The sequence below is a fragment of the Acanthopagrus latus genome, chromosome 10, assembly GCF_904848185.1.
Source record: "Acanthopagrus latus isolate v.2019 chromosome 10, fAcaLat1.1, whole genome shotgun sequence".
Taxonomy (NCBI): Eukaryota; Metazoa; Chordata; class Actinopteri; order Spariformes; family Sparidae; genus Acanthopagrus; species Acanthopagrus latus.
Window position 1 is genome coordinate 4,705,526 of NC_051048.1, and position 23,728 is coordinate 4,729,253.

At 44.4% G+C, this 23,728-nt stretch overlaps 1 protein-coding gene across 2 annotated transcripts in view; it reads left to right on the forward strand.

Annotated features, from left to right (window-relative positions):
• Positions 1-22,422, forward strand: part of shroom4 (shroom family member 4) — a 66,794-nt gene extending 44,372 nt beyond the window's left edge. For both annotated transcript variants that reach the window (XM_037111024.1, XM_037111025.1), the window contains 10 exons: positions 2,198-2,407; positions 6,731-9,632; positions 13,680-13,741; positions 15,196-16,068; positions 16,181-16,837; positions 17,836-17,965; positions 18,099-18,200; positions 19,149-19,319; positions 19,406-19,548; positions 19,683-22,422. In XM_037111024.1, coding sequence (XP_036966919.1) covers positions 2,198-2,407; positions 6,731-9,632; positions 13,680-13,741; positions 15,196-16,068; positions 16,181-16,837; positions 17,836-17,965; positions 18,099-18,200; positions 19,149-19,319; positions 19,406-19,548; positions 19,683-19,839 — 5,407 coding nt within the window. In that variant the 3' untranslated portion in view covers positions 19,840-22,422. The remainder of the gene's footprint in view (positions 1-2,197; positions 2,408-6,730; positions 9,633-13,679; positions 13,742-15,195; positions 16,069-16,180; positions 16,838-17,835; positions 17,966-18,098; positions 18,201-19,148; positions 19,320-19,405; positions 19,549-19,682) is intronic.
• Positions 22,423-23,728: the final 1,306 nt, after the last annotated feature.

Consider the following 23,728-nt stretch of genomic DNA (forward strand, 5'->3'; position numbering starts at 1 on the left):
ATTCATGCACACACAGATGTAGGCACACATGCAGAAACCCACACAGGCTCTACATAAACTTTCTCAGGGGATAATTTAAGGACATTGTCAGCGGAGTCGAACAATCAGTGGGCTCAGATTGAAATCCCTCTTAAGGAGCCCAGCACCAGGAAACAAGAGTGTTTATTTTGGAAATGGTTCTCCTGCTCCTGCTTTATCATAAACAATAATACTCAGAAATGGTCCTTCTCCTCCATGGTGCCAGGATCCGCATTCCTCTCCCAAAATTGTACCTCCAAATGTTTGTCTGAAATACCAAGAATAGTCTCGTTTTACATGTTTGTTCTGAGAAACTGAACCGAAAATCCTTTGAGGGGACTTTTGGTGGGGAACAAACCTTTTTTTTATTAATGTCAGCGATTCTGCCACATCAGCTGTTACATTGGTTGTTTTCAGAGCTGCTTTCAAGTATTTTTGGGGCGAGTCCAGTTCAACAGAGACAAATCCAACTGAGGTTTAGCTCTCGCCAAGTGTTAAGTCAATCAAGACAAGTCAAAGTTAGGTCTGAGACAAGTCAAATGCCAAATCATCTAAATCTAACTCAGTATCAAGTCGATGGAGACAAGTTCAAGTCAGCTGAGTCTTGACAAGTCTAAAGGCAAAAAAGGTCCAATCAGGCTTGACTTACTTGTTAGATTTCAAGTTGGTCAAATCCACTTGAAGCCAAGTGTCAAGTCAGTTGAGACAAGCCCAATTCAAGTCTTGTTAAGTTTTAAGACAAACGAGTGCAAGTGAAGCCAAGTCTTAAGTCAGTCCAGCAAAATCCAAGTCAATTCAGAGACTGGTTGAGTCTCTAGTCAAGTCTCACATCATTTGAGACAAATCTGAGTAAAGTTGCAAGTTTTGTAATGTTTCGGACAGGTCCAAGTCTAAACTGAAGGCAGTCTCAGTCAGGGTTTTTTTTTTGTTTGTTAAGCCTCAAGTCAACTGAGCCAAGTCAAAATCAAGTTCAAGTCTTGTTATTTTTCAACTCAGTCAAGGCAAGTTGATGTCAAGTGCAAGTCTAGCCAAGTCTCAAGTCAGTCAAGTAAAATCCAAGTCAGGTTAGAGATTTGTAAAGTCGTGTTAGATTTAAAGTCAATCATAACAAGTAGAAATCAGGTCTCAGGTCTGTTGAGACAAGCCCAAATCAACTTTCAGGTCAGTTTTGACAAGTGCAAGTAAAGTCTCAAGTCAGTCAAAGTCAAGTTGAGTAATGTCAGGTCAGCAGCTTTCATTGTTTTCATGCTCCGCACATCATTTCCTTCCAGCAGCAGTATTCCCAACTGTGTATTAATCTGAAAGATATCCACATAATGGACCATTCAGACTCTGAGAAAGGATCGTTTATACCTGACTGTGCTTTCTTTCTTTTCTATCCTTGTTTCTCTCTCTTTCTGTTTGTCTTTCTGTCTTGTGCACACACACACACACACACACACACACACACACACACACACACACACACTGTCTGCAGGGGGTTGAATTGAATCTGGCTAACATATGGGTTCGGAAGTCTGTATAAGGGTATTAGCAAATATCATGGGATACACTGGAATGTCTGGCCTCAGATCAGACTGGAGACCTTACTGTACATAGATGAGTTTTTAATGGCAGACCAAACTGCTCTTAAGGAATGCGTTTCCACAGAATTTGGGTCGACGAGGTATCGCTGCTGTCAGTTTTATGTGAGCTGTGATCTACGAAGACACTTACAACTGTGGTCGCGTATAAAGATGTCATGTTAGCCATCTTGCCTGGGTAACTCATTGTGTTTGGACAGAAACCATATTAAAAGGATCCTGTGGTCGAATGAGAGGATGTTGCAGAATGGAAAAGGAAATGACATCAGCCGTCAGGGGAAAAGGATGACGACCTTTGTCTATGATGCACATGTATATATATGTATATATTTAGACTGAAAGAGTTCATGCAGCAGATACGCCAGCATAGCAGCTTCTTGTCAAGGTTTAACCTCGTAGATTTAGATTATAAATCAGTCCTTGGTTATTATCAGAGCCAAAAGATGGTAAATCTATGATTATATCTGTCAACCCTCCTGTTATATCTTCAGCTAACTAAAAAAAAAAAAAAGTAAATCATAAAAACATGTTTGACATATGCATCATGGTGGTGTGTTGCTGCTCCTCACCTGACTCTCTCCCTCTCCTCTCCACAGGCGCAGCGTTCCTCTCTACAGGCCTCCCTCCTGGCACCTGGCAAAGCTATCGGAGCTGCCGCTCCCTCCCCCTCCCCCTCCTCCGTCTCCTCCTCCTCCGCCCTGCCTCCCCCCAGCCGACTCCCCTCCTCTCCCCCCTCCTCCCCCTCTGTCTGCCATGCAGCTCCACCCCGGCCCTTACACACTACCCTGGCACACAACTGACAACAGGTGAGAAGTGGATGAAGATTTGTCTCCCGTCTTATTCCAGCTGATGAAGTTGTTTCTCTCTGAGGGCTCTCCTAACACGCAGATTAAAGCTCACAGCGAGCCGATGACTCCCTTGAACTTCGGCTGAAAGTCACGGTCGGGGGGGGATTTTAGGCTCTTGTGACTCGCCCAGCAAAAGCAGGCAGTCATCAGGAAACAGGTGACATCACCGTGTGTGTTAATGTCAACACTGCCCACGCAGGAAGCCCATTGGTCTATTTTCAGCCTCTATTTAAACATTACGAAGTGATAACCAATCAGGCACAGAGACAAAGACCTGTTCTTTGTCTGTCCTCAGGGGCCAGGTGGATGTTTTTCTGCTTAATGTCATGAGGAAGAGCGACAGAGTGTCCTTAATTCTTCTCTCAAATGTACATCTGTTGACAGCTTTTGTAATAATGTAGAAAGTCTGAGCTAATGAGCATTGCTGAGGCGACTGTAGATCCTTAACAGCCTTAAAATGTGTTTAACTTGGCATCTAAAAGGCTTAAAGGTTGCATAGTTAGATTCTGGGGGGTTTACAAATCAGTTATGACAAAGTATATACTTTTACATGTTGCCTCCATGAATAAAAATCTGATGGATTCAATCAGGTCGAAGTAGGCTGTTACAGTTACAAGAGAAAAACTGGGAAAACCCTTTCGTTTCTCTCACTTTCTATTCATTAAATGATTACACATCGTAACGTTTCGGCTCTGAATGTCATAACGGATATTTTTATATCGCGGTGAAACAATTGGAACAAAAGACTGAATTGTTCCCGTCAGGTTAGATAAAAGAAGTACGGCAGTCTTTGTGTCGCAGAATGAGCTCACAAAGCTAAAATGTAATCCTTTAAAGAGGAAAGAGGAAGTGACCACAGTCTGTGTATTGACTCACAATAAAAATAACCCTTTGAGTCTTTGTCAGCTTCACGGTACGTCAGCGCTGTACTGTTCTGCCGTGGATAAGAATCAGTGATATAATGAACCACTATTAGATTTAATAGTCCCACGTGGATTAGATAGCACTGTGTGTGTGCGCACATGTATATGTGTGTGTGTGTGTGTGTGTGTGGGTCTCTTATTCCCACAGTTTCTCCAGCCTGATCTCATCATACACAAACGCACACACACACAAACACACACGATCTGATGAGGAGGCAGCTCCCGGCATAACTTTAGACAATGGCATGTGACTCCCAGAACATGTGGACAAAGAGAGGAAGACATTCAATAAACTGTGTTTGTGTGAAGGAGAGGGACATTTTGTACAGTCTGCATGCGTGTGTGTGTGCGTGTGTGTGTTTTATAATTTATTAGCAACAAACAAAACACATGAGAGTGTTTGAGGAGAGTTCATCTGCCCTCACACAATAGCCGTCAGCTGATCAACAAAAAGTGTGTGTGTGTGTTTGTGTATTAATTGAGACACTTGAGAGTTAATCCCAGCAGTCTGAACACACACAGTGTTTGTATACCTGTGTGTGTGTGTGTGTGTGTGTGTGTGTGTGTGCTGTTTTATCTGTGTCAGCCGTCACCCTCACATGTTCCACATGATTGGGCAGGAGTGACTGTCATTTCCTGTCCCGCTCCCGTCTCATTTCCTCTCTTCCTCTTTCAGCCACCCAGGTCAAATCTATACAGCAGCCTCTCCTCTCTCATTCATTGCTCACTTCCTTTAAAGACAATTTTCTCAGGCAGATAATGAAACTGCTTTTTTTTTTTTCCCACAGTGTATATTTATTATAGATGACTGTTGTCTTTCGTAATGTCACAGTAATGTCTAAGAACAGTGTCAGCGCTGCTCTTTAACTACAAATCATACTTAACATTTCAGACCTTGGAGGGTGTTTTGTATAAGTTTCCCAGCAGACATTGTTTGCCATTCATTTCTGTAGGATGCAGCACTAAATGTACATTTATATGTAACATTTCAACTTCAAGTTCCTAATAACTACACTACACAAAGTATTATTTACTCTAAACTAAAAGATACAGGTTTTAAATCTAACATTTTGTCAGTGATAATAAGACAAAGCAATAAGGTTAAGTTTAATTCAGGACCAACCTTTGTTTGCCAAGTAATTATACCAGTTACACCAAACCTACTGCCATATAAACTGCAGATGACTGGTGCTAGGGATGCAACTAATGGTAATTTTGATCTCGTCGATTAATTCGCCCATTATTTCCTCGATTAATCAATTAGTAGTTTGGTCTGTAAGTTGTCACTAAAGGTAGAAAATATCTGTTTCCCAAAGTCCATAAAAATGTCCTTAGATGTCTTGTTTTGTCCACAACCCAAAGATATTCAGTTTACTGTCATAGACGAGGAAAGAAACCAGAAAATATTCACATTTAAGAAGCTAAAATTGGAGAATTTTGACTTCTTAGAAAATACTTCTCAAAAGTCTCCTCATCATTACCATCAGAACAGTAAGGTAACACTGAGACAAGTTCCAAATCTCAGCAGGTTTTAGGAATCAGCCAGACGACTTTCATATTGTGCAGCAACAAATGAAAACCGATGTCTGCCAAACAAATCAGTTCTTTTCTGAAACTCAAAAGCACAAGTTGGACAGAAGGTGTGATATAAAGCATACATGAATCGTAATAAATGGCCTAAAACATGCAAAAACCACAGTCTGTACACCGCCAAAACATTTTGACCACATGTGCATGAGAAATTATGTTTTGATAAGAGTAAGCTGAGGAGCAAACCCCCGTCGGTTTGCAGATCTGTGCATGGATCTTAAAACCATAAATTCCACAGAAACAGCCTGAAGATAGTCTGCTGGTTTGAGATCAAAGCCTTTTAGGAAATTTCTCTCTCCTGTAACCTCGCCTCTGTCTCCTTGGCAACTTTCCCTATTGTTTGAATGAAAAAAAAAAGCAAAGATAATACAAAGGGTGAGTGTCAGCTCTTTTCTTTTTATAGGAAAAAGAAATACCACAATAAAATGAAAATGTCTGCAGACATTTTGCTTGCAGGCTTTACTGATTGGATTTCAACCAAGCACAAAAACCCTGGGTGCTCCTATAGATGGCAATATGTGTATTTTCTACCTCCATTCCCTCAACTGTTCTTCTGCTGAAACAACTCCCTGTCATTTTATCGTATGTTGGTTTCCCTGAGAAGTTAGGATTGTTGGGAAATTCTTCTTTTGTTTTGTTTGTTTTGCCTGTTCTTAGGAGACAAAACAGAAACTGGATAGTGATGTGCAACAGAGGTCACAGGTCAGATTCAAACCAGGGACATTGTGGTTTCCTGGCGTGCACTCCAGTTGTGTTGCGCAACCGCACTATTTGATGAATGTACGACATTTACTGCGTGGCTGTTTGTTATGGAAGAAGGATCCCTCCTCTGTTTCTCTTGAGGTTTGAAGGTTTATCCCCGTTTTTGGGAAGTCTTCCCTTATGTGAACAGAGCTTCTCAGGATAGTTGGTACCATATGTTACACAGATTGTAACGCCCTCTGAGGATAATTTATGATAAACCATAATTGACTTGACTTAAGAATTACTGTCTTTCTTTCAAGTATCAGTGAGTACTAACTAAAACATGAGCAGGCTCTTCTGGAAACACGGCATGTAATCTATATAAAGCTTAACTGACTTAATGTCCAGTAAAAGGAAACAAATTTGTTTTCAATTTTCAAAAGAGTGATTTACATTTTGGAATGAATCCACGTTTGATGTAAAGAAGATGGGACAGGAAGAATCCACAGGAGGAAGAAAGGAATGAAATAGGAAGAGAGGAATCAAGGGATGACTTACAGAGTTTGACTGCGGGCAGTGGGAGTTGATGAGGAGGAAATCCCTCTTCGCCTTAAGAGGCTTCCTCCGAGGGTCTTTAAAAACACATGGGGCTGCTGTGGATCTTCGGCTCTTGACTGATAGAAAACAGATTCCCCAGCTGTACAGTTCAAAAGTTGTACCTTTGAACGACATTATGCATATGTCTCCGGGGGAAATTGCAGCTTTCCACTTGAAAGTTAAAGACGACTTATTGTATGTTGATTCTAAGAGGGTTAACCATGTTGTCAATCAAGGATTTACATGGTACTGGCTAGGGGGAAACCACATTTGTTTCACTCAAGGGACGTTAAATGTTGCTTTGACTTTCAATTAAAAGTCATTGAAATGTCAGAGAGCAATGACGAATACCCGTGAAAAATTCCCAAAGACTATGGTGATATTTTCTTTTGTCTGAGGAAGAGCTAAACATCTGAAATGAATATTTGTTGTCTGTTTCTGAGACACTCAAGTTGATCTTCTTTGTTTTTTGTTTCTATCTCTGTAGTGACTTGTCCTTGCAGTGGGGTCAGCTGTCCAGACCTTACTCCTCCACTGACAGAAGCAGTTCCCTGGGCTCCATGGAGAGCTTGGACACACCAACACCCACTGCACAGCCATACTCCGACTCCCATAATTCACCTGTGGACCCCACCCTGTTTAACAACAAGAGAGACTCAGCCTACAGCTCTTTCTCCGCCAGCTCAAACACATCTGACTACGCAACAGTGCCACTAAGGCCTGGTGAGGCCGACTCCATGGATAACCTCCAAAGCCTGGGGCCGGCTTGTCGAGGCTATCCTAGTCCAGATACCTCAACCCTGGGGAGCTCATCTGGCAATGCCCCAGATGAAGCACAGTTTATAGTGCTCAAGTCCAGGTCGCTGACCAGGCCAAGACCAAGACCTGTTCAGGTAAAAGAAAGGCCTTCCTCCTGCTGTTATGAGGAGGAGCGAAGGGGAGGAGACTTTGAGATCGTAAGAAATGGAGAAAGAGGCGGTGAGAGAAAGAAGAATCCACCTCAGCCTCCAACCAGGAAGGACAGTTTTAGGGCAACCCGGAATCGTCCTAATGTCGCCAACAAGCGTTGCGTTTCTGCTCCGATTGAAATTTCCAGTGTTTCTTGTTACTATGACGAAAACAAGTCCACTTTAAATGTTGAATCAGGAATCCAGAATGGCTTCCCTGCACCAGAAGATGATGACAAAACTGGGAATCTCAAAGAAGATACCTTAGAATCGCACTTTCTCCAAAGACAGACTTCAGACGTTAGACATATCAGATGTGATATTAGTGCTAATAAAGACTGCAATTCAGAGACCACCTCAGATCACCTCTCTGACACAATCTCAGCCTCCCTAGACCCCATCATCTCCTCTCGTCCTTGCTCCTTACCTGCAGAATCCTGCATAGATGTTCAAGAACAGTCTCCTAACATGCACTCCCAGACCAAGCACTCCTCTACGGGGCTGCACCGGCACAGCGCCCCCGAGAAGCTCCTGGCTACACAACTCCACTTATTGCAGTTTAACAGTGACGGCTCTTCATCGGAGCCTTACAATCCTTTAAACCCTCCTGATCGCTCTGTGTCCCCCTGTGGCAGCCAGTGGTCCCATTCATCACTACAGACCATGAGGGAAGACCGAGAAGCTTCTCACAACTCCCTCCACGCCCAATCAAACAAATGTGGAGGCAGCCGTTGCTCCACCCCAGGATCTGTTTTCTTGGAAGGGGATGATGATGGAGGTTCAGGTGATAGACTTGAAGGGATAGGTGTAAATGGTGGTTGCCTTCAACCAGTTGAGCATCACCACCCTTGGGGCCGCTCTGTGAGTGTACCAGGGGACCCCAGTGGATCCTCTGCCCAGGGAAGGTTGAGCTCAGATCAGATACTAGAGAGAGATTTTGAGCCTCTCACTGCTGCTGCCAGTGTGGACACCCTACTAGAGGAGCATAAAGCAGTGGACAGAGAAAGAAGTGAAGGTAAAAAAGAGAATGCAGAAGGAGAGACGGACATGAAAAAGTCCAGGAACCATCGTCGAAACCGCCGTCGCAGTGATCGCTTTGCTACCAACCTCCGCAATGAAATCCAGAGGAAAAAGGCTCAACTCCAGAGGAGTCGTGGACCAGGAGGGCTGCTCTGTAGTGGGGAAACTGTCCAAGAGGAAGAGGATCCAGATCTCAATGAGGAGGGGGCAGACCCAATCCTGCCGGCCCAGGAAAAGAGCACCAAAGTTGTATTTGTCTCACCTGTCATTTGCCAAGATGCTAGCACCGCAGCACCAGTTGAGAAAACCTCAACTGAATCAAACCATGATGTCCTGCAGATTCAGCCTCAGTCAACAACCAACCTATCCAGGTCTGTCCAAATTCTGGACCCAGGACTGCCCGATTTTGGTGTTGGCATCAGAGTCGTGGAGGAGCCAGCTCCAGCTGGCAAAGCCCGACGCTGGCGTTGGACCCCCGAGCACAAACTACAACCAGAACCTGAGCCAGAACGACGATGTGGAGTCGTGGCTGAGAAGGTGTTGGGAGTCACCGGGTCCCGGCATGGGGTTTGTGCCTTCACCTCCTCATCCACCTCGTCGTACAGTCGCTCCTCCTCTTGTTCTCGGATGGAAGAGTCAGATATCCTTCCATTTGCAGATAGAATGAAGTTTTTTGAGGAGACAAGCAAGGGTATGTCTGGGTTAAATGTCCCCAGTCTGTCCACTCGCAGGCAGAAGAAACCCCCTCACCATCCTGAGCTCCAAGGAGGGGAGCTCGGTCAGCACCCAACCCAAAGAAGATACTCCTACCAGGGGGGACTTCCACAGGAAAGCGCCCTGCTTCCAAACACTTTGGAAGCCAGGAGGATGTCTGTGAGTACCAGCAGAGAGAGGCAGAAAGAGAAGGAGAAGGAACAAGCGAGAGAAAGGGAGGAGAGGGCACGGGAGAGGGAAGAGAGGTTGAGGAAACGGGAGAGGCAGCAGGAGAAGGAGAGACAGGAGAGGGAATTGGAAATGGAGAGGGCAAGGCTGAGGGAGATTCAGCAGGAGAGGGAACGAGAGGAGAGGGCGAGACAGTGGGAGGAACGAGAGAGGGAGCTTGAGTTGGAGAGGGAAAAAGCAATGGAAATGGCCAGAGAGAAAGAACGTCTCAAAAAAGAGAGAGAGATAGAGCTTGAGAGAGAGCGAGAGAGGCTCAGGGAGGAAGATGCTCAGCTGGACTTTTATGGCAGTTCTGGCACCAAAGAAAACAATCAAGACTTCCACAGCTTCCAGCCCATGCCTCAGGCGTTCTCCCACAGCCAAACCCAGAATCAAGCCCCGCGATCAGCTTTCCATCCCGTCAGCACCTCTTCCCAACCCCTGGAGAACCGGCCACCTCTTCACCAGGGATACACAGCCCGGAGCTACACACCTACAGAGGTAAGAGTGCAATCTGCACGCAAGACATATCCATGAACACGTGCTCAGTTACATCAGGCAACAAGTGCAAAGGTCTTAAATGCACAGACTTTGTGGGCATCCCCAGGCATTGTATGGATGATGGAGAGTGAATGCTCAACCTTGAAAGACTGACTGCATTTATACGGGTCGTGAAAGAGTCAGGGGTTGGCAGGTTAGCTCTCAGCAGAGTCTGTTGTACTGGGATCTGGATTATAAACTCGACTTTGTCAGGTTTATAGACAAAAAGAGACAGAGAGTGAAATGTGGGCTGAAGGAGAGGGTGATAGTGATCTGGAGTGGGTTGAAGGATCGGTCAGTTCACGGAGAGGTGGGCTACGCATTCAGAGCCCGCTGTAAGTGTAACTTAGCACTCACACTCCTAAATGTTGTTAGAAGCTTTGTGCTTGTAGAATTTATTGTCATGGCACCAGTTTGTGTTTCTAAACAAACAAGCCGGTTCTGGTGAAATCTGGTGCAGTGTGTCAGCTTTTCACAACGCACCAGATAATATATTTTCTTTTAATTTCTCAACACATCAAGTAAATAACTGTAAACAGGAATAAAGGTGCAAACAGAGTTGTGAAAAGTAACCAGAACCATTTTAGATATCTCTAAAAGTAGAGATGCTGCGTTAGAATATTACTTTGCTGAAAGAGAAAGTCACCCATACGCATAGTGCTTGAGTTACAAGTCTGAAAGTATCTGATAGTAAATGTACTCAAGTATTGAGAGTAATTTTCTAGCAATAAATGTAATGTAAGAGTAAATTAAACATACTGTGTTTGAGCCCCCCTCCATGTGAAAAAAAACCCCCAGAACAAACCATTTAATACACGGGGCAGGTTTCTTCTTACTCTCCCCAGTTTCTTGGATGGTGCAGTTTGTTTCTGCACTTTGACCCCCAGTCCACCAGGGTGCCCCAGATTTAAAATGTTTTATCTTATGTTTTACATTTACAAGCTCCTGCTTTGTGTAAAATAGCTTGTTTATTAAAAATTTTAAAAGGTGAAAATTGATACTAGCCCAGAGGGACGCCCCGCAGCCAAAACATTTCTATTAAGATGAATTTTTCAAGGCATCGATTCCTGTTGAGATATGAACGTGTTAGCGGTTCTAATTGCATCCATTAACAAGCATGTTTACAAGCCTGCTGGCCCCAAACCCGACCTCCAGCGGGAGACCTGCTGAGCTACAAACCAGCCCTCCTCCCAGCAGCACTGTTACGCCTTTGAGAGTGAAAGATAAACTTTGCAGCTCACTGGAATCAGACTGTGGTTTTGGATCGAGCTGAAATGACCACTGGAGACTGAAAACTATCTTGGTTCTGTAAAACCAGCACCAGAAAGGGATCGAGTGGCCACACTTGGATGTCGGAGCTAAGTGGCCACTCGGTCCAAGTGCTCCGTGGTTGGACGGTGGGTTTGAAGTTGAACCTCGCATCCTGCATGCGGTCAGAGTCTGAAATTCTCATTGATATTTCGGCGAATCATTGAAATAGCTCATGGAACTGAAGGCGATTGGGCAACGGCGGCGAACACTTGTGTCAGCGATAATAGCAGCGTTGGGTTTCAGCTTCACCACAAACTGATGTGAGTCTCTTGGCAGGGGGTGCAGCCCCTCGCCTGAACTTTCAAAAGTCCTGTGAACTTCAGCAAATTAGTAACCTTATCGTTTGACTCTGAGCAAAGTGAGACTGGCATTTGTTTTGGACTAAATACGCTTCAGGTCAGCAGATACTTGGTCCAAGCTGATACTTCTTGTTGTTTTCGTGTGCCGCGATCCCCCGAGGTCTGCGTTTTGGGATCCTTTTCAAATGAAAGGTCGCCAGTTTGATGCCATGGCGATAACCCCATGCGGTGAATTCTTGTTTAATATATCTGACAATGAACGTCCAATATCTTTAATGGTAACAGATGTGCTGGACAGAGTACAAGGTTGGATATTCAGCAGCTGCCATTTTGAATTGAACAGGGAATTCAGGTTCATTCATTAAGTTCTTTTGCTTGATTGTTCCAGTGTGTGCGCATGCACATGTGTGTGTGTGTGTGTGTGTGTGTGTGTGTGCATGAGTGTGTGTGCATGAGTGTGTGTGCCTGTGTGTGTGCGTGTGCGTGTGTGTTTTGGACAAAGGCAGGAACCCGAATGTGAAAGCATAAAAATGTAACTGGCTGCTGTCATTATAATCGTGGTCTGTCACTCAACAGGCTCTCATTGTGCAGCTGTGTTTTCAGAAGTGTGAGGAAACGGCTCCGCCGGATTGTTACTGGCAAAATTTGACTATTAAATTATATTGTTTTTAGCATCCCACCTCATTATACGAACATTAGATATACACTTCGGTGCAGTTTACCCCTTTTCTCAAAGGACGCGAGAAAGAAAATGTTATTCGCAAAATGAAACACTTTTGTCTCGCACAGTCAAAGTTTTTCTTTCGAGTTACTTGCTGGTCAAGTTTTATCGGTTCAGAAGACCAAGACTGCTAAAATCAAAAATAAATGAACATTTACATGACTGAATAAGTTAATGACTATTCCATGTATAAATATTAATATGTAATCGATACATTAACTGCTTCTGTCTTTATTTACTTTTGTATTAATACCCCCTTTTTACTTGCCAATTAACTTCATTTATTCATTAATTCATATTTCTATATTTATTATGTATTATTTTGTGGAAGTGATCCATGTATAGTCGTTCTGTAACAAGCCCCACAAGGGTAAAGAAATGCAAAAAGAAATTATGTGAAGATAAATAAGTTTGAGGAAAGAACCAACTGAATATGAATTTTATATGAACGTATATAAATGTTGCAAACTAAAAACAGGTCTTAGATCAGCACAACTTTTACACTAAATGCCTCTCGCTCTCAAACACAAGGTAAATGTCAAAATAAAAGCAGCATTTTTTGAAACACTTAATATTAATGTCCTTGAAATACGTGCTAGTTAATAATTAATTAAGCCCATAAGTCCGTGTTAATAAGCAGGAGTAATAAAACAGTTCCTCGTTGACAATACTCACAGCGACACTACAGGATATGTCTGCACAATGCATTGACCTCGGTTTATTACCCCGCTGCTGGAATGTTGAACAAACTCATTGCCCTCTCATTACTGCTCAGAGATGCATCGAGCCAGCGGATCCACACAAGCGAGGCGGATATAAGCTGCGCAAACACGCCGCTGGGTGTTCACATATATTTTTCTGACTGTCTACAATGTAAATCTGAACATTCAGACGGTGTTTTTGTTGGACCGGCGGGACGGGAGTTTTACATATTTGGCCGTCGCTCGCTGTCAACAGAGCATGAAGTCTATAAAAACGCTAACAACTGATAACTTTGTGATAATAAACTCCGTACCACAAGTACCTGGATGGGCCCTCGGCATGTAAATCCATTGTCTCACGGGCAAAGGAGCATTAAGCAATTCTTCTTTCAGCTTCTATTGGTGAATAATTGGAAGTCTTGTCTTTTCCTTTCCGAAGACTTCCAACAGAAACACCTGGGAAAGGGGGGAACAAGTTATAATGCAGTGATGAATTGTTGTTTTGGTTTTGGCTCCAGCCCCTTAAATGTGAATATTTCATGCATTTCTACATCTTCTATGATGACAAATTGAATATGTTTGTATTTTTGACTGATGTTTAGACAAAACAAGTGATTTAAAGTTGTCATCCTGGTCTCTGGAGAATTTGATTCTCCTTTTTTTAACTATTTATTGACATTGTATAGGCTTTATTATTAATAGAGAAGATACTTGGTAGATCCATTGAACATGCAGTCCTGGCAGGAGACTCAAAAGTAAAAAAAAAATCACAAAAATAAAGTTTTCTGTCATAAAGTTGGTCATAATTCAGCAGAAACCACCTCCACCCTAATTCGCCTTATCACCACTGCAGTATATGACAGGGTGGAGCAACACACCCACTTCCCTTCATCAGCTCCACCAACACTTTGCACCAGATTGAAGCCTTCCTTCATTCCTTCGGCGTTATTAACTGGCCTCTAAATGTCTTCCACAGACGTATCCCGCCCGGCACCAGGAAACGACCAGGCTGAACAGGAAGTACAGCCTGACTGAGAGGTGAGCCGCTTCCTGTCGCAGCCATGCAGCACCAACACAGACAGATACGTTCGTATAAACGAGTCATATGTCTTCTTTGGCCTCCTAATCTGTGATTCTGCCGCTCCATCTTTCTCTAAGTGAGTCTCCAGAGGCTTTAGGTGGGGTCGGCCTCACTGTGCGCCAACAGGCGGAAATCCTCCTCAGTCATGCCTGGCTGTGATTCGACTATAACGAGCTCTTAAGTGTGCGGAGCAATCATCCATGTGACCGTAATGATAATAATGTGGTTGGATGGTTGATTCCTGTGTGTCAGGACATAAAGGGGGGTCATTCAGGACACGCATGGCTTGTTAAAAAAGGCCTCTGCTCATATTTGACCTGAGACGGAAACGGTCGAGTGAGTCTGGAACGCACAGAGGAAACATTTACTGTCATTTAACCGCCGAGTGTTTTTGTTTCGTAACATTTTCTGAACGAAATCAGCTAAAAAAAATCACCACCACACGTCCGCATTTACGCTCAAGGCTCTGAAAAAAACAACCCTATTGCTATGATGAGTGATGAGATCCAGATTTTCTGACAAGTTTAGAATGTATTTTTTGTTTATTTCGTGTTTTTTTATCACTGATTTTAAGTGATCGTAATTTAGTTACTGAAAAATGTGATGACAGTTGTCAGTTTTCTTGACTGCCAACTTCTCTCTTGAACTGTAATTTTTCATTGTTGCTTGTTTCATCATGAATCTTTAAAGGAATTTTTTGTAAACTTAATAGCTTTCTTTCCAAGTGAAGCGTAGCTACCACTCTCATGTCTGTGCATTTATAAAGCGGTTGAGTCAGGATGTTGTTAGCTTAGCTTAGCATAAAGACGGAACAGAAACGGGGGAAACAGCTGGCTTCAATTAATCGCCAACTACGTTGACTGTCAATTAACTGTTTTGAGTAATTTTTAAAGCAAACAGATGTTTAACGACGTCATCTTGGGCTTTCCGGGAAACAAGAGATCTAAATTTTTAACAATTTTCGAACATTTTATTGACCAAACAACCAATCAAGTAATCAAAAACAACACAATTAACACATTCTTTGATGATGAAAACAATTAAACAACAATTAGAACTTAACAACTTTAATCTTTGGTCGTTTAATGTGATCCACAAACAAACATGTAGAAACTGGTTGGGCTAAATCTCAGCACAGAGTTTGGTAAACACCTTGTGAAGGTATCAGACCTGGCAACCTCACTGTGACGGCAGACATCATCATCAACATCATTATCATCATCACATCTGTCTGTTGTTTGTTAAAAAACAATTACACCACATGACTATAATCTAAAACCATAAATTGTTACTTAAGAGCTTACTGTCGTTATGCTAAGCTAGGCTAATGACATCCTGTCTCTAGCTCCACACTTAAGTTTTTAATAATGAAGAGTTTTGACACTAATATCTCATTTTAATCTCCCCACAGGGACTACCCGAGCTGGAGACGGGAGTCCAGACCTCCAGAGAGCGTTAATCAGTATCATCAGCAGCTCCAGCAGGGTCGATGGGGCCCCAGACAGGTTGACAGCAGCAGCGACGACCGCAACGGATACGCCTTCGCCCCCCCACCAGCTCCTCTCTCGCTCCGAGGCCGAGCCATGTCTGAAAACGACCTCCGCTTCGACAGCAGCCACCGCTGGTCGCCGGCCATCTCCACAGCAACCAGCCAGACCCTGAGCGAGGTGGAGGAAGGAGCGGGTCACATCAGGAGAGGAGAGGCTCCCAACGCTGCCAGGCCAAACAGGAAGAAGACGCCGCCTCCCCCGAGGCCGCCGCCCCCGAAGTGGGAGCAGTTCCACCGCAGGCGAGCATCTCACCACGCCCTCTTTTCCTCCTCCTCTCCTTCTCCTCACTCCATCCCTCCCTCCTTCGACGCCACAGAGGGACACTACTCCACTCACTCCTCCTCACACATCCCTCCATCCGAAACGTCCCGACAGAGGTCCTACAGCCTCCCCCCAGAGAGACAGGGAGTGTCCGAGGGCTGCCCGCGCTGCAACTGCAGCCAAGCTCAAACCCAGGAACACTCGTACTCCCACGCCTCGTCCAATCAGAGTCAGCCACATGCGCAGGAGCAGCCTTTCTCCCACGCTCCCTCCAATCAGAACCAGGCTCAGTTTCAGGAGCTGCCCTTCACCGTCGCCCCGCCCAGTCCGATGTTCTCCAGGAGAGGCTTCCGACCGGTGGCTCCACCCCTGAGAGAGATGGACCTGAGGGGCTCGTATGGGGGCCAGCAGGAGAGGGTGGAGGTGGTGTCATCTCTGCCTCCACCTCCACCAGCAGAGAACATTGTGAACAGGTGAGCAGGGCAGGACATTCCAGGTGTTACACTAAAGTAGTCCCGAAATCCTACAGAACTTCCTGTCTTATAATTAAAGATAATATATTTCAGTTATTTTGTGTCTCTGCAGTTTATCTGACATGAATTTCAGCCGGAGCCCCGATCAGGACAGAGTACCAGCGAGACCTCACAAGCAAAGACCAGGAGCCGAGTGGGAGAGAACCCCATCTCCCAGAGTTCATAGCGACCCGGCACTCCGACCTGTATCAGAAAACGGAGGAGGCACTGGCGAGGTTTCACCTCCCGATTCTTACTTCGCCTCCGATTATGAGCAGCAGCTCCGCATGAACCGAGGCTTCCAGAGCATCGACCCGCAGAAGATCCCCGAACCGGCGACGGAATCAGAGACGACCCTCAGCCCGAGTCCCGCCCACAGCCTGGACGCGGACCTGGACGCCCCCATGGAGACAGACATCGATGACTTCCAGGAGGACGAGGGGCTCCCCGTGGAGGACGAGCCGATCACAAGCGAGCTCCCGTGTTTCGCGCTGCCGGTGACGGTCCTGGAGACCGACATCGACACCTTACCCGACTCTGAGGCCTCGCCATCGGGCAGGACGAGGGTGGAGAGCGGCTCCCTGGAGGAGGAGCTGGAGGTCGGGGAGAGCAGCAGAGAGCGGCTGAGCCTGGAGGAGCTCTTCCCCCAGAGCAGCGAGGGGGAGTCGGGCACAGAGAGCTGGAGAGGGGCCTACCAGACCACAGAGCACAGCACCGACAGCCTGGATAGGTGAGAGGCTTAATCCTGAGTGTGTTTCTGTGTGTGTGTGTGTGTCTTGCATTAATTACACACACCATTTGATTTGCACAAGACTTAACTGTTCTTGTCACTAAGCTCGTTCCCTCTTTCCCACAACCCGTCCAGAGCACCTCGCTTGCAGCCGGAGCTCCGTGTTTCTTTTTTTTTTCCTCTCCGCGTTACGTTTACAAACGGTTTGTTTTGGCAGCAGCAGGTGCCAGACGGGTAACTGCTGCCACATGTGTGTGTGTGTGTGTGTGTGTGTGTGTGACGGAACAGAGAGTTTAGACGATCGCAGGGAAACGTAACGGATAGCGAAGTCAGGCAGCAGAATTGAGTTTTTATTTAATTCGTTGTTCTGTCTCTGCAGGTTTGGGCGACAGGGTTGAAACTAATATCAGTTACCAGCGTGTTAGCTCTCAGTTTTTTACTAGTTGCGTAGCTGATTCAGATTGTTCAGGGCTGATAGGCCTTTAACTTGTGACGTAACCAATCAGATGGAGTTGTGGGCGGGACACAACAACACAGCAGATACTGATGGGTAGAAAAATGCTAAATATCGTCCCTCGGTCATCAATCAGTCCAGATTTTAGACGTCATTTTAACAGTAAACGATAAATTTTACAGACAAAAGCCTCCATACATGATCAAAGAGCGCATGTTAACCTAAGTATGTATGAAGATGATAACACGTAAACACATAAAAGCAGAAAACAAGTGTTAATATTCGGAACGTTATTTCTCATTATTTCCGTCACTCTGTTTGCTTGTTTGCAGCTGAGATGTTTCCCATCTGCTCCCTGTTTCTCCTCTTCGTCCCGCTCAGCCCGGATAATTGATCGCGTTGCTTATTTATGTACTTTCCTAATCACTGTGTTTTACGACCTTGCGTCTGTTTTACTGCTTTGCCTCTATGTTTCATCTCTGCCTAAATAAAATAAACTCCCTCCCTCCCTCTCTCTTTCTCTCCCTCCTCCTCCCTCCTTCAGGCGATCCGGTGCGAGCTCCAGCTGTTCGTCCTATTACAGCACGTCGGCGGCCAAAGCTCAGCTGCTGTCACAGATGAAGGACTTCACCGATCACAGGGAGAGGGACGACGACGACGAGCTGACGTACAAGGTAACACACAGCCGCCGTCCTGCTGCTGGAAGCTCTTCGGAGTTTCTCCAGCCAGAGTTAACGCAACGATGATGATGTGAAGCTGACGGACATGTTGCCTGTTAATTCCATTTTCCCCTCCTCTGTGGTGCAGAAACAGCTGATGGAGAGCCTCCGCAAGAAGCTGGGAGTGCTGAGAGAAGCTCAGAGAGGACTGCAGGACGACATCAGAGCCAACGCTCAGCTGGGAGAGGAGGTGAGGACGGACTTCATCGTCTCAATCGTTCATTCTGTCACCCAGCAGCTCCTACTGGTGCCAACGTACCTCCTGAAACTGGCTCCACACTCACTCACTGGCCTTCTTGGTCCATTTGGAGTGTTTTTCAGGCTGCAACTAACACATTTATCACATTTCTAATATCTGGTTCCACTTTTTTTTAAACCAGTCGTTGTTTTATTGTAGATAAACCAGTTTATTTAATCTATAAAGTGTCAGAAAACACTTCTGAAGGCAGGTGCTGTTTTCAAATAGCTCATTCTGTCTGATCCAACAGTCCAAAGCACCCAAAATATACTATTTCTATCAAGTTCAGACAAAACAACTGAAAACCGGCACATTGTAGAAGCTGAAGTGGGTAATTTTTCTCTTAATGAACACATTTACCACCTAGTTTTTTGAGCGAAAGACCTTTTTGATCTGCATTTACTTGTTAATGGATGCAAAACGGCCACTTTCTCACTCACTCCCCTCCATGTTTAAATGTTTCTGTTGTAGAGCTGCAGCTAACTGTTATTTTCATGGTCGATTAATTCACTGATAATCTTCTAAATGAATCCATAAATATATAAAACAAGACCAATCAGAGAAAAGTGTTCTTCTCAGGCCCAAGCTCACATATTTTTTCAGATTGTTTGTAGGGAAAAAAAAAAGGGTAAATATATGAAATCTACTGTCATCGAAGACTCCAAACATCTGGAAGTATTTACATCTTTGAAGCTGGTACCTCCTGAAAAATGTACTTTCTACCAAAATTGCTGCTGATTCATTTGCCGGTCGATCATTTCAACTTCCAGCTGAAACCAAATGCCATGATTCGACCGTTAACTCAGGACTCAGGATCAGGGCCACAAAAAAGCCTGATCTGGAGTGAATATTAAGTTTACTCCAGTGATCTCCAGCTGTGTCTCTGTACTCCGTCCTCAGGTGGAGAGCATGGTGGTGGCGGTGTGTAAACCCAACGAGGTGGACAAGTTCCGCATGTTCATCGGCGACCTGGACAAGGTGGTGAGCCTGCTGCTGTCGCTGTCCGGGAGGCTGCTGAGGGTGGAGACCACGCTGGACACACTGGACCCGGAGACGGAGCACCACGAGAGGGTGAGCTTCTGACGCCTCGAAGAAATCTGTTTATCAACATCTATAAATGATGAGATACTTTAAAATCCCCTCTCTCTGCCCTCCAGCTCCCCCTGCTGGAGAAGAAGCGTCAGCTCATGAGGCAGCTGTCGGAGGCTCAGGACCTGAAGGACCACGTCGACCGCAGAGAGCAGGCCGTCAGCCGGGTGCTGGCCCGCTGCCTGTCCCCCGAGCAGCACCGCGACTACAGGTATGACCCGACCTGACCTCATCGGAAGCACTCCAGAGCTTTTTGGGCCTAAGTGCGAGAATAATGACGTAAACAAGAACCCTAAAATAATTTTAAAAAAAAGATTTACCTCTTTTTTTTCCCCCCTTTCGTAGCCACTATGTGAAGATGAAGGCCGCCCTGCTGGTGGAGCAGAGGCAGCTGGAGGACAAGATCCGGCTGGGAGAGGAGCAGCTGAGGGGGCTGAGGGAGAGCCTGGGACTGGGGCTGGGGATCGGGATGGGAATGTCAATGGGATACGGACACTATTGACGAGGAAAAACGCCCTGAAGAGATGATGATGTACATGTTTGTCAAAGCAGAGGAAGAGTTTGACATTTTACCGTCTTCCTTGTGGTTTTTATGCTAAGCTAAGCTAACGTTTCCTGGCTGTTTAGTGTTCTAAAATGTCAAACTGTTCCTTTAAAGAACAGCAGAGGTGTTGATCCAGAAGTTAAAGGTCTAAACCAACAGCTATAACACCCTGAAAGATTGTAGGTAGGCGGAGGAAAACTTGAGTCCAGAGGTGTCTAAAAAAGAAAGAAGACTGGACTTGTAGCGCCGTCGCCCTGGAAAACAGAAGAAGAAGAAGAAAAAGCTGAGCATGAAGTCAAAGAAAGTACACGAAAACACCAGAAAGACATCAACAAGAGCTGCGAGCTTGCTGGTGGTCGGAAAAGAGGTTTGGACGTTGCTGAAACAGTAAAGAAGAGGATGTTTTCCCCCCCAAATATCACCCGAGCAGAGGCCTGAAACCGGAGCGAGGATCCAAATTAAGGTCGCCACATGAAGAAAAGAATGAAAAAATAAACCACAGTTGAGTTCCTGAGACTTTGCTTCACACGATGTGCCTGAAACACGTACTGTAAACCCTAACCAGTATCACACTACAACGCCAAAGACATTCTCTCTCGATGATTGTGTCACTGAGACGCTGCTTTTTTAATGTGTGTGTGTTTTTCTTTTTGTATTTAAATCTCCTGGTTCAGAGAATCGATGGGGACTTTTTTTTTTTTTTTGTCTTTTCGGTGCTTCACACTAAGAAATTGTGTGTGTTTTTTCCGTTAGCGACACTAAAGTCGAGTAGTGTGGGACGTTACTCGCAGCGTTATTAACTGCCACTGGGATCGTTTGCTGAGTTTTTGTATTCGCGTTTTTTGTTTGTTGCTGGCTGACACCCCGCGTACAGACACAGATATACTGTATTATCCAGCGTAATATCACAATATCACGTTTGTATTCCTTTACTGTAACGTGTGAGGCTGTAACGTGTTTCACCGCGTGGAGTTTGACACCCCACCGACTCTGTTTTACTGTCACATATTAACTGTTATGTACAGAAGACACTTGTGTTTATAATGTAAACGATGTGTGTATATAGTGAGGCTGATTTGTGAAATGACTGGAATCGGTTGTTGTAAAAAAAAAAGAAAAGATGAACGAGAAGAAGACTGGGAAGAGTCGACGTTTACTGTATATTTTTGAAGAGGTTGAATCTAAAGGATGGTTTTGAGTTGCAGTTTTTCTTGTGTGCCCCCCAAAACTGAGACTGTAGTTTAAAAGACATGTGTTCACTATCATTTTAAGAGTCAGGCGAGAGGATTGATACCACTTTTGTGTCTGTATGGTGAGTATAAGGCCACAGCTAGCGGTCAGTTAGCTTAGATTGGCTTAGCTTAGCATAAAGATTGAAAGCGAAGGGAAACAGCTAGCATGACAACATCCAGCTAACTACTACCAGCACCTCTAAAGCTGTTGCTGGTTTAATCCAAACAAAACAGGAAAGCTACCTGATTTAGCTAGCTTAGCTTTAGCTAGTTGGCCTCTTTGCCTAAACAGCTAGCTTGTTGTGGTGTTTTCCCTTTTGTTTCCATCATTATCACCACTAGCTAATATTGTAAAAATGCCATTTGCAGCTGCAGATGTTGACAAAACTGAAGTGTCTGTTTTAGCTAATCAGGCTAGCACTTCTAGCTAGACACAGAACAGTCGTTCACAGCACAGAGTTAAGTTAGCTACAGCAGCTAGCTTGTCTCAGTTATTGAAAGAGGTGCTGGTTGAGGGCATGCATTTTCCCTCTGTTTTTAATCTTCATGCTAAGCTAAGCTAACGGACTACTGGATTCAGCTTCATGTTAAACAGTGGTGTCAGTCTTCTCACCTAAATCTTGGCAATTCAGCAATTAAGTGTATTTCCCAAAATATCAAACTGTCCATTTAAAATTAGGCAAAACATGTCCTACTACTTCCTGAAACTCAGGATTTAAAACTATAACTATTTGTTATCCTGCCAAAGTCTCCCAAGCTTTAAACCGGTATCCTAAACCTTGGACCGGACAAGTTTTACACAATTTTAGCCTGTTACAAGAAAAACTGCAGCTTGAGCAGGGATATGAGGTATTGTGAAGAGGAGATGTGTATATTTGTGGCTGTTGAACGGTGGAGTCGCTGACACTTCTATCACATTCACTGGTTAACCGTCGATCAAGTCAACTCGTTCTGGTTGAAGTCACGGTTTCTACACTCTGTTCGGCCCCATTTCCTTCGTTTGTTCCCAGATGTTTCCTGCTGTTTTTAACCACCAGACATCCACGACACTTCTCCTGTCTTGTACAAATTATTTGTGTTGTTGTACTATAATAGCCGTTTTCTAAACCGACTGGGTAATTCATAAGAGAGGAAAAACAAGTCGTCGTGGGAGTGAGAGAGTTTATTTCTTCTGTTCGTGTGTTCATTCTGCTCGATACAAACCCTCCTTGTTTTTTCTTTTTTTTTTTTGTAAAAATGCATTACAACTGCAAAAAACACTCCTGTGAGGAAAAAGAACCATAAATAATAATAATAGTATTTTAAACTAGCTCCGTGTCTCCTGTCTTGATTTATACCCTCCTCTGTGATTCGGTCTCTTTACGGCTCTTCGACGCCCGGCGCTCAAAATGTATCCCCTGTTGTGTGAATGTGGTTGGACGGTTAAGTAAATATGGCCGACAGCAAATGGATGATGAGTGGAGTCCCGAGGACGGAGTTATTGAGCAGCTCTGCGGGAGCTGGAGAGGTTGTGGTGAGGGGAAGTCGGTGCCGGTGTCGTGAATGGACCGGTTCAGCTCGCTGAAACATGTCGATGATGTCACGGTGTGGCCGACGAATCAGCAGGAGGCTGGAGAGGCGATTTAAAGCCTCGAACTTGAGATGAGATCAACACAGATGTGGTTGATGGAGACACATAGTAATAACAAGACTTTAATACCCTCAGAAACAGAATTCACAATTCACTTAAATATATACGCAAGATCGTACATGACCTAAAAAACCCGCAAATCAAAAATATGGTTAATTCTGAATTTTTCCTTTTAAAAGTTATTTTATTCGTCCTGATTGATGACCTTATGATAGAAGGTGTCACAATTCTGAGAGAAATTTAAAGATTAGAGGGGAAAAAAAATGTTTTTAGATCAAATTTATAAGATTTGCAGTCAAGATTGATACTGTCTTCATACATTATATGACAGTGAGATGAATTTTGTGTGTTTTAAAGTGACTATGAGGAACTTTGAGTGTTTTTGTTGATTCTGGCGCCCCCTCTGGACCACAGCGGTACAACACCAGCGCCCTCTGTTGTAAAGATGCATTTGTTTGTGCATCAAATTTGTTTTTGATATGGACTCATTTTCTCTTTATAGATTCAATTTAAAACTCAAAATTATGAGATGTAGATAGAAAATCATGACGTTTGAAATAATTTCAATTTCAAGTGTTTATTATAAAATTACAGGAATTCGCCTTTAAATTAAGATCTTCACTTTTAGTTTCATGATATTTGAGTGTTCTGATATTTCTGACCGGGTTTTGAATGTTCAAAGACCTGAGTGTATAAACAACAGGCACCACAGAGATTTGCGTTACGCCAGCAGTTTCACCTGTTTTCTGTTATTTTCTTGGCAGGACTGAGTTTCCACACAGCAGAAGATGATTCATTAATTATTCGGAGGAGCTCCAGGAACTGTGACCATGTGTTAATTCACAAGAAACTGGCTTTTTTTCTCCCCAGTATCAAACTCTTCTGATAAAAACAGTTCCTGTCATGATAAATGTCCTTTTTTTTTTAACACCCCACCCTGTAATAACTCCGCATCCTCCTCCAGGGATCGACAGGGAAGGTTATT